The following is a 14,387-nucleotide window of genomic DNA, read 5'->3' on the forward strand; positions in this document are numbered from 1 at the left end:
CAACAAAACTCGAATACGAACAATCAAAGTGAAATAGTTGAGTTAATTCTAACATACAATTTGATAGAGAGATGACTTTCTTCAACCATAAACAAATAAAACCAAGCAACCACAAGGCATTTAACATCATACATTAGAGTGAAGTTAAACTATACATTACGAATGTTTTCGAGCATACTCAAGTTAGCCCTTCTCAAGTAACGAAAATAACTGATTTTACATCTACATTTAACATGTTGACAGCAAACTAGCAACACCATAAACAAAATCGCGTCTGCACTCTGCAGCAAAGGGCACACTCACAGAGGTTTCATCTTGCAAATCGAAACAGTATGAAGGATTTCTGTCGGTATCGTCGGTGTATGCCATCACTGATAAGCTATGAAGGAGCTTATTGAAGTATTTGTTCTAAGAGAATGCAAAACTACATTATGAACGTTGTCTTCACCATACAGTGACCTTGGCTTAAATTACCTGCAACATTCTAACTGAGTGGGGAAACCCTGAGCACGACATGACAAGGTCAATCTTGTTTTTCACAATCCTGATTTACAGTGATGATAAATTAATTATGTGCATGATCTGATACAGACTTTGGCGATTACGATCTTCCAAGCTAAATCGTTACTCGGCATCGGTATAAAATGATTGATTTTGATTGTTTGTGGGATATTCATGTATTTTACGTGAAAGCTATCACTGTTATCGTTAGCGAATTGCAATTGTTCACAGTACTAGTGAGTCACTGTTCGCTGTTCTACCGAGTACTCAGCCTTGCGCTGACAGCCAGGAAAAACGTTCCTTTCCACATACTGATTAAATATATTAGTGTGTCATTCAATAACAGACCCAAGCTTACCAGGTGTTGATGAGAGACTGAGTCTTGACGAAGGAGCTCAAGGAAAGCGAGTGTTTGCCTGGGGGTAAGGCAAAAGGAACCTAGCTCTTCAATCAGACCGATGAGGTTTAACACAGTCTCCTGGTGCAGGGATGGATGGTTGATCAGACAGGCTGGACAACAATGCATTGAATGAATTAAGATGAAAACGAATAGGGCTTAAAATCTGTGCTAAGTCGAGTTTAGTTTAAACATAGATTTAGTTATATTGAACACTTGTTACAACCATTTGCCTTTGAAGTTGATACGTTTCTTTTGTGAAACAATCCCTCACAAAGATTTGTGTAATTTTGCATAACGCTCCATCCATTGTAGATATGCATTGTTCGTAACTAAGTAAGTTACCTCAAAACAATGTCCCGGTTGCAACTTTCGAAAAGGTACCATTAAAAAATCCCCTTTGAGCCACAAAGGAAAAAGGCAAATAATAGCAAAATTAACTCATCGGTTGCAACCGGCTGACTTGGCGCGGAGGGTTATGGCGGTGGTAGTCATTGCATTGACGTGTGTTTGATTTCTACCACGGCTATGCTTTTTTTCTTCCGTAATTACCAAACAAAGTTCGAAGGGGATTTTTTAATGGTACCTTTTCGAAACTTGCGTCCCGATTTGATAATTGTTTAAGTAAACTTTGTACAAGTTTACGTTTAAGTAACCTTTGCACAAGTTTACGTTTAAAAAATGACACAAAGACAATTACAATATCGTTCAATAAATCTTCTGAATTTGTTCATAACTCTTAAAGTACGACTGGAAGTACAACATGCAGAAACAATAATAACCACAAACACGATCTCACCAATGATTTTCTTTATAAGCTTGCAATGGCATGCTATTATTTTATTGGTCGTGCAGGAAAGAAAAATTTTGGAAAGAACAGATGACAACCAGATTTGCTGCTCCACCTGTAGGAACGTATCAACAATGTTAACTGAGATGACAAATCAATCGACACTGGGTGAATAATCATGCAGTGCTGTCTGCAGTTTTGTTCTTCCAACAATAAACAGCTGATGTGGGTGTGTAAGTTAATTCCAGGCTATGACCATGATAAATCTTGTATTTATTGTACTGCAGTTAATCTTCTTGGTTGTGTGTACACGACCGTAGCTCAGAGCATCATGCAAGCTCTTGCTCCATCGTTGAACTACGCTAAATCCTGTGCAGAGCACCTTACTTTTAGGAGAGGAATAGTTGCCACTTACATTACCAACACACTGCAAACAATCTGCCATTACCAACACACTGCAAACAAACACTGTCTGCAGTAATTATCATATGGTAATCACGGTCTTACAAACTTATTATGACGTCAAAGATAAACGCCAACCGATAGATTCAATGCCATAACAAGTTAACATGCTACCTTGACTGCAAGTGATTTTATAAACTGATCAACAATATTTTTTTATTTCAACGCATTTGTATTGAATCAACGTCGTTTAAATGTTCATCTATTTCAAACGTGAAACGTACCTGCTTTATTTCAGGCAGCCATTCCAACAGCATAAGAATGATAAAAACATTTTTGATAGGCTCACTGTATGTAATCGGATCATCGGTTTCTGACCCCTGTCAAAATGTTCAATTGTTATGACCGTTGTAACGTGTTGTCACATTGTATTACCACCTTGTTCATGAAATTAAGATAACTCAAGTGTGTTGTATTAAGAGCTGTGGAGTCGGAGTCGTTGGCATGTCCGGAGTCGGCCAGTTATAAACCGAGGAGCCCGAGAACATACTTTTTGCCAATCTCTCCATATCTGGTCAGGGCTGTGGAGTCTGAGTTGTGGGGTCGGATGGATTTTGGCGAGTCCGGAATCCGCCAGTTATAAACCGAGTAGTTGGAGTATATATGTTTTACACGATTCCACAGCCCTGGTTGTATTACAGACTCTTGCAAACAAAACTACAGATTTTCGAGATGAGTTGAAACAAAACTAGCTTAAGTGTTTATATCTGTTCAGCATGAAGAAAAGTTTGATGTCGTAAAACCATGTATTTTGCTAACCATCGATACGTGATACTAACAGTTAATGCCGATGAGTGAAGTTTGCTATACGTACTACGGATGTCATTGACTTGCATCGTAACGTAAAATAAACGGTGTGCAATGTGCACAATCACATACGATGCCATTATTTTTATACCAAAAAATGAAGGCGACAGATCATACAATGCCTTGGTACTTTTTATCCAAATGGCACAACAAGCATATCCAATAAATATTCATACCCATGCGAAAACATTGATCAGTTAAAAAAACAGACAACAATTTTTTTACAGCGGACTAACACGTCATGCATGCGTAATGACGTCACGTACGATGACAAACATGTGGCGACTGACCATTCGCAGTAGTGCGAGCAGGACGTTCTTGGATGGCGTGCATATCAATTTATAGTGCTGCAGCATGAAAGATGTGCCAAGAATGTGCATGAACAAATCCTGGTTGTACAAAAACAACAAAAGAAAAATGAATGAAACGAACAAAAGCGTCATACAACAACCAATGATGAAAACTAGAAATGAAAATGAAAGTCTGTGGACGGTTCTGCTTCCCAGATAGGAAAATCTGTCATCAGACGTTGAATCAACGTAAAAAATAACGGATTTTGCTGCCTGGGTCATTATACCCAATTGAACAATACAAAACAATAATGACAACAAACAAAAAAACGTAAAAGTTAAACGTAAAAGTTTAATTTGTCTGTTACAAATTACCTGCTTTATATATACGGAAGCCGTGAGTGGATACCCAGATAAAAGCATCTTAAACAATATTTCAGAAACAGTGCACAAAAATCGTGCGTTACTGAAGTAATACAAGACAGGTGACCTGAACATGCAAGATACCTAAACCTATCACTTACTTTCGCACCCACAGAGCCAGAGACAAGGCAGTTGACAATGTTGGTGAATTGTAGGGCAAAGTCATCAGCCGTTTCTCCCTCCCGGTTGGTTTCTGCACAAAAATACGTCACAATTCATTCATTTAGTGACGTCAACATTATGGTTTGTTTATTATTGGAAGTGTTGACAGTAGCAGAGAAAAATAAATTAAAGTGATCGAAAGAAAAAACGTTAAGAAAAAGGCAAAGAGTCGGTAACAAGCAAGCGATACAAAAGTATAAATGTCAAAGCACAAAAACTACATGACAATAGTTACCATGGCGACCAGCAAGATACGTTAAACGCCAGTGACGGCTCGTTGGACATTTTAATAATAAAAATGTGTGTGTTTTATCAAGGTTTTTATGTAGCGATGTATCCATCTCAAATGGGTCTGCTACTATTCGGTGAGTCCGATTCGGTGAGTTCGATTCGGTGAGTTCCTAACCCCTAACCTTAACTCCTAACCCCTAACCCTAAAACGGCAACGATAACTAAGCTACGGTACCCGATAATTAAAAAAAAATTGAAAAATCCCCCGTTAAGGGATCGGACTCACCGAATCGGGCTCACCGAATCGGATTCACCGAAACGGGCCATTCCGATCTCAAATATGCGTTGCTTCTCAGCGTTTTGCAAAGCAAACAGTGTTAGGCGAATAGAGCGTGGACGTCGCTATAATAGCATCTGGACTGGAAGCCAAACGCTGCCGTCCAAGATGAGGCCTGAAAAGGATTGCCATATTGGCGGTTGGAACGCTAAATTTGAGAAATTTGGAGTTATTTTAGTGCGTTTAACAGGCTATTTTGAGGTGGTATTTTGGCATATTTTTGGCAGTTTTTAATTTTTTTAGCATTCTAAATAGTTTTAAAAACTATATTTCATCAATTCGCAGAAGCCTATTTATAAAACATCAGGTTTGAAAAGGCAACTTTTTTTGAACCCTGATAATATATTTCATAAGATTGCATTTGTGTTTATTTTTGTCAGCAGCATGATTACCACTATAGCTTAAAGTGTTGCGATCGTGCCATATTTTAACATGCCGTATTTCTTTTAATCCATTAAAACAAATTTGGAACGAAAACCCAAAACCGCCAATATGGCAGGCCTCATCTTGGACGGCAGCGTTTGGCTTCCAGTCCAGATGCTATTATAGCGACGTCCACGAATAGAGGAGCAACTGAGAACCATATTGATGAGTGCCAAGCAGAATGGTTCAGTAACATTAAAAAAAAGCCTTTGGTATGACCTGACAAGGCATCGAACCCACGACTACGGATCTTTTCTTCAACACGTTAATCATGTTTGATCAGCTGTGATCTCCCTTATGAACTCTCTTTATTCTGTTCTGTATTTCGTTTTAGTAATAATTCCGGCACGCTTTTCATTCCCGTAATTTCCTTGATATTGACAAAATACAGTATTTCATTTTTGTCTTCCTTTTGTCCGTTTGGCTTGCACCATTAAATGACCATTAAAAGACGCTCTCAAACGATTAAATTAAATTTATATATAGAATATAGATACTATGTTTGTGGAAGATGAAATTGTGCATACAACACCTGCACATGTGGCACTTACTTGAGCAAAAATTAATCATGACATCTTTGAGGGATTGCAAGCATCCATGTTGGAGTAGGGTTGTCTGCAGGGCGGCTCGGTCGCCTGTGTTCAGGATTTGAGGGATAAAACCTTTGACATCAAGCAGGGTTAATGGTCAAAGAGTAAAGGTCAGAGTTATTGTTTCCAAGCAACACTAAAAGTTTGGAACTTATTCTAAAAAGTGATAACTTCAACTTCAAATTGCGTCAGTAGTTCAAAGTGTCTAAGTTTTCGAAATTACAACGACTGGGTCACAGAAAATCGAGAACGGTATATTCAATGAACAGATCTTGCTGCAAGTGCCACTAGCGGTTTAATGTAAACAACTAAGGTTTAAGATACTTCCACTAAACTTACATTTACAATCAACAACACACAATAAAATTCATCAACTCACTGATCATCAGCAATTGCATGTCGGGGTGTGAATCAATGCCGGCGAGAAATTTGAGGTATTCTTCAATGACAGACTTCACTTCGACTTTGCACTGGTCAAAAAGTACAAAAGGCATCTTAGCACAAGATACATCACTAAACTAAACGCTATCGGTGATGTCAAAAAATTAAATTCTAAAGCACATTTTACCAACATAGCTCACAAAACAGTTTGGTCTGTGTAACTTGTTTCCAATGTTAACCAGTGAGCAGTAGTGAACATGGCTATAAGATAAGCGATTCAAACACCAATGGTGGCAAGCCGCATGTGTCAATTTAGAATGCTCTGATCCAAGTCACGTCATCAGTCGCCATATCCGCTTGCAGCAGATTGTGCTTCAACACGGGTTAGTTGTTACCAAGAGTGGCGATTTTGAGCTTGCTCCTAGTATAGTCCAAAACCAAGTCTAAAGCTTACTTTTCCAGGGCTAGCGTTGTGCAGAGCGTGGATCATAGTGACGATTATACGTAACACAAGAACAACTGTTTCTTTGTCGAAGCTACTCTCAGAAGCGTGGTTGGAGTCATAAGGGACACCACCATCTTCACTATGTTGCAAAGATTCTGATAGGTACCTAAAAACACATTTTTTTAGGGTCTGAAGGCTTCCAACTTGGTGTAGCACTATATAAGTTTGCTCATGATTTAACTTTTCAGCTCTCAAGTAATTATTTTAACTTCTGTACACGTTGGATTTAGGTAAAAAATTATTTATTTTATAGCTAGGTTGGTGGTGGAAAAAACTAGTTAAAAGTTGTCGGGATTACTGAGATTGAAATAATATTTGACTTTGACCAATAAATGAAATGACATAGCCACAACTTTGCGTTTATTTCCATTCTAATGCAGCCTTCTGTATGGATGGATGATAGTTTAGTTTAGATGAGAAACAAACGTACATAAAAATATACAAAAACATACAGTGTGTATCTACTAAGAGAGTGTAAAAGACCATCGACCTAAGAAAGCGTAAGAGGTCGTCGAGTCTGCGCTCTCTCATTCTAACAGTTATACGAAAGCAAGTAAGAGAGCGTTTTTAAATGGCAAATTGTTTGATATTGATGGATAAACCCTTAGTTGGTTGATGCAATTACCCTCAAACGTTTTTCTGTACGACCAATAGAAAGTCGTTTTACAGGAGAAGATGTTAAATGATAAAAACGGTTCAAAAACTGGACAAAATTTGGTCAAAACTTTTAAACTTAACAAAAATGGACTGAGACATATAAGCAACACGCAATTTTAAATAACCTTACTTAAATAACATTTGAAGCGTGGCAGACGATGTGGCTATGAGAGCATTCCCCCGATCCCCACTTATAATCGCACCAAACATATGAAGAAGGCGTCGGTGGAGTGCGAATCCTGAGGGGCATTTGCAGATGTGAAGGATTTCTAAACAATAAAAACGTAATGTGTTTAAAAGCAAATGTCTTTGGATTGGTAAATGCAATGAAGTTTCAGGTCAATGTAAATTCAATAAGATGTATTTTAACTTTCGATATTAGTTTGCACAAACATGAAACTTAAAGTGTAGTAATGCGCCTAGTTAAACCATGGCCTACTTAGACATAGACAAGCTAAAATAATTTAGGTAGCATATGTCTTATCCTAATCGTCATGTGAGCGCTTGTGATATCGCAATGTGCAACTGGCATTTTAAGTGTAAATTTTCGAACGTTGTTGCCACGTGAATTTGCTCAATTATTGTCAACTCATAAAGAAACAAGAAGAAAAAGTGCAGATTTTCTTGCAGAATGACAGCAACACCCACCGGGAATAATAAACAAAATATCTTCATCAAGAGGCGGGATACAATCTGATAGGCGGACTTGTTCACATTTCCTGGATTGAAATATAGATAAAAAAATATTTACGGGAGTTTAAGCGCAATGACAGGAAGGAAATAATATAATTAATTTAAAAGTGATGCGAATATACACGTACATCGTACAATAGTGAACAGTAACAGGTAAAGGCGAGCCCCATACTTGACCCAAGCATCGGGAGATGAGAAGACGCGTTTCTCATTGTATGTACCAAGCCATCGCCACTAACGAAAGCAGAGTGGCCAGTTTGCAGTAAACCCTTCTCTCAGCACTCAGTAGTTTTTCCTTCAGCAACTATACCCATTACCCACTCAATTTAACACACGATATAAGTTTATAAGCAAGATGGAGTTTATAAACAGAATGACAGCAAAATCAGTCATCTTTACATTACGTCTGCAGACGTTGAATCAATGTAAAAGTGACAGATTTTTCTGTCTAGGTAGGAGTGAAGACAATCGCTGTAAGGAAATATTCGGTCATCCCCACCAGTGGGGACAAAACCGAGTGTGGCTGATGATGATAAGGTCTACTATGTAAGATATATGTATGTCAAACTATTTTCATTTCGGGTGACAAGATTGACTACCGACATTTCTTACCCATAAATTTTTTTGATAAAAGAAAAGCAAGGATCATACAGGCATTCCATCAAGTAAAATGTATTCTCTAAAAACTCTTCTAAACATTGCATTGCTTCCTCTTCCAGACTCTGATCTTGCAGCTGTAAATTTGGAATATTTCGTAAACCTTTAATACCTGAGTTCGGCCATGTTTCATTTGACACCAAAAATAAACTAGACACGATAAGCTACAACATAAATATTTAAGCAATCAAAGTCATAATATGCTGGTCATAAATAACAAATTTTACCCTCAACAATACGTCTTGTAGTTTAGATTGTTGATGAGGGATTGCATACGACAATAAAACCATTGTGTCTTGAATAAAGGCATTCGAAATTTGTTTTCAGTAACTAACGGCGACCACGTTGTTTTCAGTAAATAACGGCGACCACACGAGATTGTAGCGGGAATTCCCCTTTTCGCGTTTCTCGCGACATTCATAACTTATTGCAGCATTGCAATACGTCCATGCAAAAGAGTTTGCACAAAATTAAGCGGGTTTGCATGACCCTCGAGGCCTCGATACTAAGGTAAGTAGCCTCAGTCAATGCTTTTAGCATTCAAATGGATGGTTCTGGTTGTGGGAAAGTGTTTTTCTTTAGATAAGAACGGCAATGCAAGTTGTAAATAGCATCATGTTTTCTCGGGTCTGCTACTATTCGGCTAGTTTCCTATTCGCCTACAGTTTTGAATTGTATTTTATTCCACAATATCGGGAGCAAGTCTTTTAGGCGTAGACAGTTAGGCGCTGGTCAAATAGGCGCGCACACTGTGGCGTCTGGATATTTAGGTGCGGAGCACTGTGGCGCTCGTTCATTTATGTGCTATTCGTAGTAAAGTCTGCAGATTGTTTTATACAAGCTTGGCAGGTAGGGCAATGCTTTTCACAAAATGTTATATTGAACAGAAAAATATATTGTTTTGTTAATGCGCGTGCATTTATTTGTTGTTAGTCATGACTTCAGTGAGTGAAGCTGCTTAAACCGGCAATGCTTTTCACACAAAATCTTATATTAAACAGAAAAATATATTGTTTTTTTAATGCACGTGTTCGGCATTTATGTGTTGTTAGTCCAGGTTTGCATCGGCGAAAGCTTTATAAATAAATTATTCAAGTTTCCGAACTTGACAGAGTTCACTTTTAGTTAAGTCAAATAAAAACTACACCAAACATCAGTAAAAAAATATACCGTAGTCTATATTCAAGAGGGTGGTAGGCTTGAGACTAGGTTTTGCTAAAGCTGAGCTGATACAATCTGCAGACTTTACTAGGAAATAGCACCTAAATGAACGAGCGCCACAGTGCTCCACACCTAAATATCCTGACGCCACAGTGTGCGCGCCTATTTGACCAGCGCCTAACTGTCTGCGCCTAATAGACGTGGACACACAATATCGTTTCTTTTGCATTTCGACAAAGAAAAATAAATTGAAATAAAAGTTAGCGCAAAATGTTTGAACTATTAAATTGAAATGTTTGCTTACATGAAATTGACATGTATCCTACGCCACCGTCTGTATGCAAACTTAGAATATATTAGAATCCTCAACTATTAGTTACAAAATTCCAAATCCAACGACGCCTTCTGTTTATTTAGAAATGTTGTATTTTATTCCACAATATCGTTTCTTTTATACGAGCCATTCCGTGTTTTCTCTATTTGTTTTCGTTGTGGCATGGGTCTTACAGCGAACAGAATTCTGTACGTTTCGACAATGAATGTTAATGAGTAAAAAGGTGAGTTTCATGTTCGAATCCACGCATCGGGGGATGGTTCTCATTCTACTAAGCCTTTGACACAAACGAGAATAGGGTGGCCAGTTCCTTTCTCACGGGTCCCTTTCTTTCAGCAATTACACACACCCATTTCAAATATAATTACAAGCCTTGTTTCAACGATAATTCCATTACTCACCATTTTAACAACATGCTTCATGATGGCAACGATATGCTCAATGAGGCTGGAAGACAAGTTCTCTAAAGGTTCATTTTTGGTCCTGGTTACAACAAAATGAGCTTAGAAAAACCAAAAATACCTTGGAGTTTTAGGGTTTATATTATACTGTATATATATACCTTTAGAAATTTTGGTAGCCTATATATATAATATCATAAAACAATGAAAACTATTAATACTACAAAAAGTGTTCAATGCCAAGCAAAAAGGCAAAGCAGAGCGAATTAAATCAAATGTAGTTATTACTATCTGAAGCCTTTACAAATTGTTTCACCTAACGGATCATCAGAAGGTCTTATTCAAATAGAATCTATTATTCTATTTAATCTATTATTTATTAATCTATTATCTATTATTCTATTTGAATAAGACCTTCTGATGATCCGTTAGGTGAAACAATTTGTAAAGGCTTCAGATAGTAATAACTACATTTGATATATAATATCATATATATTAAATCAAATATAGTTATTACTGTCTGAAGCCTTTACAAATTGTTTCACCTAACGGATCATCAGAAGGTCTTATTCAAATAGAATCATAATCAAATAGAATCTTATTCATATTTGATTTAATTTGCTCTGCTTTTTTGCTTAGCATTGAGCACTTTTTTGTAGTATTAATAGTTTTCATTGTTATAATATATATATTATAAAAAACAATGAAAACTATTAATACTACAAAAAGTGCTCAATGCCAAGCAAAAAGGCAAAGCAGAGCGAATTAAATCAAATGTAGTTATTACTATCTGAAGCCTTTACAAATTGTTTCACCTAACGGATCATCAGAAGGTCTGAAAAAACATGTAAACAGTAAAGAATCGATAATTCTGAAAAGATATTAAATATTACAACTGTAATTTAATCTGCCAAAAAAAATCTCTAAACCTGTACTTCCTGAAAAGATATTAAATATTACAACTGTAATTTAATCTGCAAAAAAAACCTCTAAACCTGCATTCCTGAAAAGATATTAAATATTATAACCGTAATCCAATCTGCAGAAAAAAAACTCCAGAATTACTAAGGACAGCCTCCATCCGCCACGATAAAGTTTCAATCAATTTGTCCCAATGGAAACCAAGCAACATGATGGCAACACCTATGACATCACAAAGTAACATTTGTACACTCCGAATGTTGCAAGCGTCATATCCTCCCACAATAAAGCAATATTGCAGGCTGATAATATACCATCGCAGCCTGGTTGCAATTGTAGGGTGAGGCCAGATTGTCCTTTGAATGGGCAATGCTTGCAGAAGGCCATTGTTTACAAAGCTACCATTGATAACAGCCCGAAGGTTCTTAATTACATTGGTTGTTGCGAAACTACTTTTAAAAAACGTTTTTCCAACCATAAATGTACCTTCATGGATAGGTCTAAACGAAACAGCACCGAACTATCTAAGGCAGTTTGGGACCTTAAGGACAAGGGTGTTGATCCTAAAATAACTTGGTCCATCCACAGCTGTGCTCGGCCTTATAGTGGTGGTGGTCGTAACAATTGTGGCCTATGTTTGGCTGAAAAGCTGGCCATTCTGAAGGCTGATAGTGGCCACCTTTTGAACAAGCGTTCGGAACTGGTCGGCAAATGTCGTCATAGAAACAAATTTAAACTCAAGTACTTCAAAATAAAATAAATTCCTTTTGATTTTCACAGGTTTTTTAAATTTCATTTGATTTTTACAGGATATAAATCTCATTTAATTTTTACAGGTTTATAAACAGATTTTATTTCATTTGTTCAGGACACTACAGGTTACATCATCACAATTCCTTGGGATTTTTACAGGTTATAATTTTGAAAAAAATTAAATTTCATTTGATTTTTACAGGTTATAAATCTCATTTAATTTTTACAGGTTTAAAAACAATTTTTATTCATTCTGTGCAGATTACTACAGGTTGCGCCGATCATAGCAAGCATTTTGCTTCTTTGTGATGTCATAGATGTTGCCATCATGTTGCTTGGTTTCCATTGGGACAAATTGATTGAAACTTTATCGTGGCGGATGGAGGCTGTCCTTAGTAATTCTGGAGTTTTTTTTCTGCAGATTGGATTACGGTTATAATATTTAATATCTTTTCAGGAATGCAGGTTTAGAGTTTTTTTTTGCAGATTAAATTACAGTTGTAACATTTAATATCTTTTCAGGAAGTACAGGTTTAGAGATTTTTTTTGGCAGATTAAATTACAGTTGTAATATTTAATATCTTTTCAGAATTATCGATTCTTTACTGTTTACATGTTTTTTCAGACCTTCTGATGATCCGTTAGGTGAAACAATTTGTAATGGCTTCAGATAGTAATAACTACATTTGATTTATTATATATTATATGTGTTTGGCATATGTTTGTAGATAATAGATATGCATATGAAAGCTGCATATGTTCTCTAGAAACATCAAATAATAACGCTACAAAGCAGCCTGCAAAGATTCGTTTCCTTCAGCACAAATTTGAAAATCTTAGCATACATATAACGTCAATAAATTGTCATATAATACATTCACCCATGTTGAATGAACAATAAACATAATCAATATTCAATACAATACACCAAACAATGGCTAATTTAAAACAATGAGCGTTTTTTTACAAAAACGCGGATTAAAAACTTCAATACGCATACAGTATCTCCAAAACGCAGATGTGCGACGTTTATGACGAAATATAATCAGACGACGGGGTGAGAATATTGTTTCTAGCACTAGTTGCAACGTTCATCTGATGAAAGTAAAAGTAAAACATTTGCTCTGAGGATGCGCATTGTCATGGTGCACGAAACGTCAATGATGCAATAAATCAACCTGTTTGTCGTTGCTTTTACTTTCACTTTTATCAGACGAACGTTGCAACTAGCGCTAGAAACGATAATTGTCCTGATGAACACCCAAACATTTCAGTATTTCGTAAGAATAAATTAAGATACATATAATATATATTAATTCCGAAATTGATTGCAGCAGTTGCAAATAAAAGTGCTCAATGTTGAAAAACAGAGCTAATGTAAACCATTATTTCTATTTGAATAAGTATGCGCCTGATGATTGTACCTTGCAGTGCATGAAACCAATGGTAGCGCAAAATTTTTATAGTTGAATAAATAATGGTTTATAATATATATTATATATATAATGCACACATTGACTTTGAAATTTACAACTTTTGGTAAACATAGTTTTCACATGCAGCAAAGAAAACATTTGATCTCAAGAAAAACAGAAGATTTATTTCATCATCTCGTACCTGCTCACAATGATGAGACCTTGTACAAGGTAGGTAGTAAATCTAACATCAGGCAGAGTTAGTTGTGGGAACTGGTTTTGTATCATCAGCAACTCCATTTGAATAACCTGTGGAAACACACTGAAAGTTATACAAGATGCTAGCTACCTTAACTTATGTTTACCATAAAATGCAATTTATAGATGTATAATAATAGCTTCAGAAACACTGATGCAGCCTACAACAAAAAAGTCATATGCCAAAAATGTGGCAGATAAAGATTAACATCCACCTAGTTTAGAATTATATATATTAATATATATAAATAACTTTTGTGATGAAATGTTTATAGTCATACTTGCACCAACTGGGTGGGAAGGTGTCGAAGTACGACATGTCCATCTTGTTCCGTTTGGTAAGAAGAGACTGAAACACTTTCCCCCTAAAATAAATATTGCCAATTATTTCTAGTTATGATCAAACTGCAATTCAAATTTAGAAAAAATAAATGTAAAAAATTTTGTTGGTAAGACACGAGAATGGAATACAACATAACAAAAAACATATGAGATGTGTGTAAACGGCAGGCAGCATGTAAACCTTTCTTTGATACAATTTCAGCATTTACATATGCTAAATATCAAACTTACAGACATAGATAGGTCATACATTGTCACGAATGCATGAACCACAACTTGTAAAAGTAAACAAGTAAGTGGATGCTAGGTAGAAACACACACTGTGCATAGTGCAACCAGGCGACTTAGACGCTATTAAAAGTGTGTATTTCAAATGCTTGGTGGTTAATGGTTATGTATGAATAGTTATGGGCACTCTTGGCATATGCCGATTGAGCACTTTACTGGAGGCACCTTGCTGTGCATTGTGCAAAGCTCACTGCTTGCAATTTGAGCA

General features: G+C 36.4%; 1 protein-coding gene across 1 annotated transcript in view; it reads right to left on the minus strand.

Annotated features, from left to right (window-relative positions):
- The window catches only part of LOC145775965 (neurobeachin-like protein 1), a 52,390-nt gene that overhangs the window by 32,656 nt on the left and 5,347 nt on the right, over nucleotides 1–14,387 (minus strand). Inside the window, exons 3-17 of the mRNA XM_082587407.1 lie at nucleotides 13,831–13,914; nucleotides 13,494–13,600; nucleotides 10,203–10,284; nucleotides 8,262–8,383; nucleotides 7,605–7,675; nucleotides 7,087–7,225; nucleotides 6,249–6,405; nucleotides 5,793–5,883; nucleotides 5,375–5,485; nucleotides 3,772–3,863; nucleotides 3,248–3,346; nucleotides 2,375–2,470; nucleotides 1,698–1,803; nucleotides 860–1,011; nucleotides 304–408 (exon numbers count right to left, since the gene is read on the minus strand). Of these exons, the coding sequence (XP_082443533.1) occupies nucleotides 304–408; nucleotides 860–1,011; nucleotides 1,698–1,803; nucleotides 2,375–2,470; nucleotides 3,248–3,346; nucleotides 3,772–3,863; nucleotides 5,375–5,485; nucleotides 5,793–5,883; nucleotides 6,249–6,405; nucleotides 7,087–7,225; nucleotides 7,605–7,675; nucleotides 8,262–8,383; nucleotides 10,203–10,284; nucleotides 13,494–13,600; nucleotides 13,831–13,914 (1,614 nt within the window). The remainder of the gene's footprint in view (nucleotides 1–303; nucleotides 409–859; nucleotides 1,012–1,697; nucleotides 1,804–2,374; nucleotides 2,471–3,247; nucleotides 3,347–3,771; nucleotides 3,864–5,374; nucleotides 5,486–5,792; nucleotides 5,884–6,248; nucleotides 6,406–7,086; nucleotides 7,226–7,604; nucleotides 7,676–8,261; nucleotides 8,384–10,202; nucleotides 10,285–13,493; nucleotides 13,601–13,830; nucleotides 13,915–14,387) is intronic.

Source organism: Aplidium turbinatum, chromosome 1 (assembly GCF_918807975.1).
Source record: "Aplidium turbinatum chromosome 1, kaAplTurb1.1, whole genome shotgun sequence".
NCBI lineage: Eukaryota > Metazoa > Chordata > Ascidiacea > Aplousobranchia > Polyclinidae > Aplidium > Aplidium turbinatum.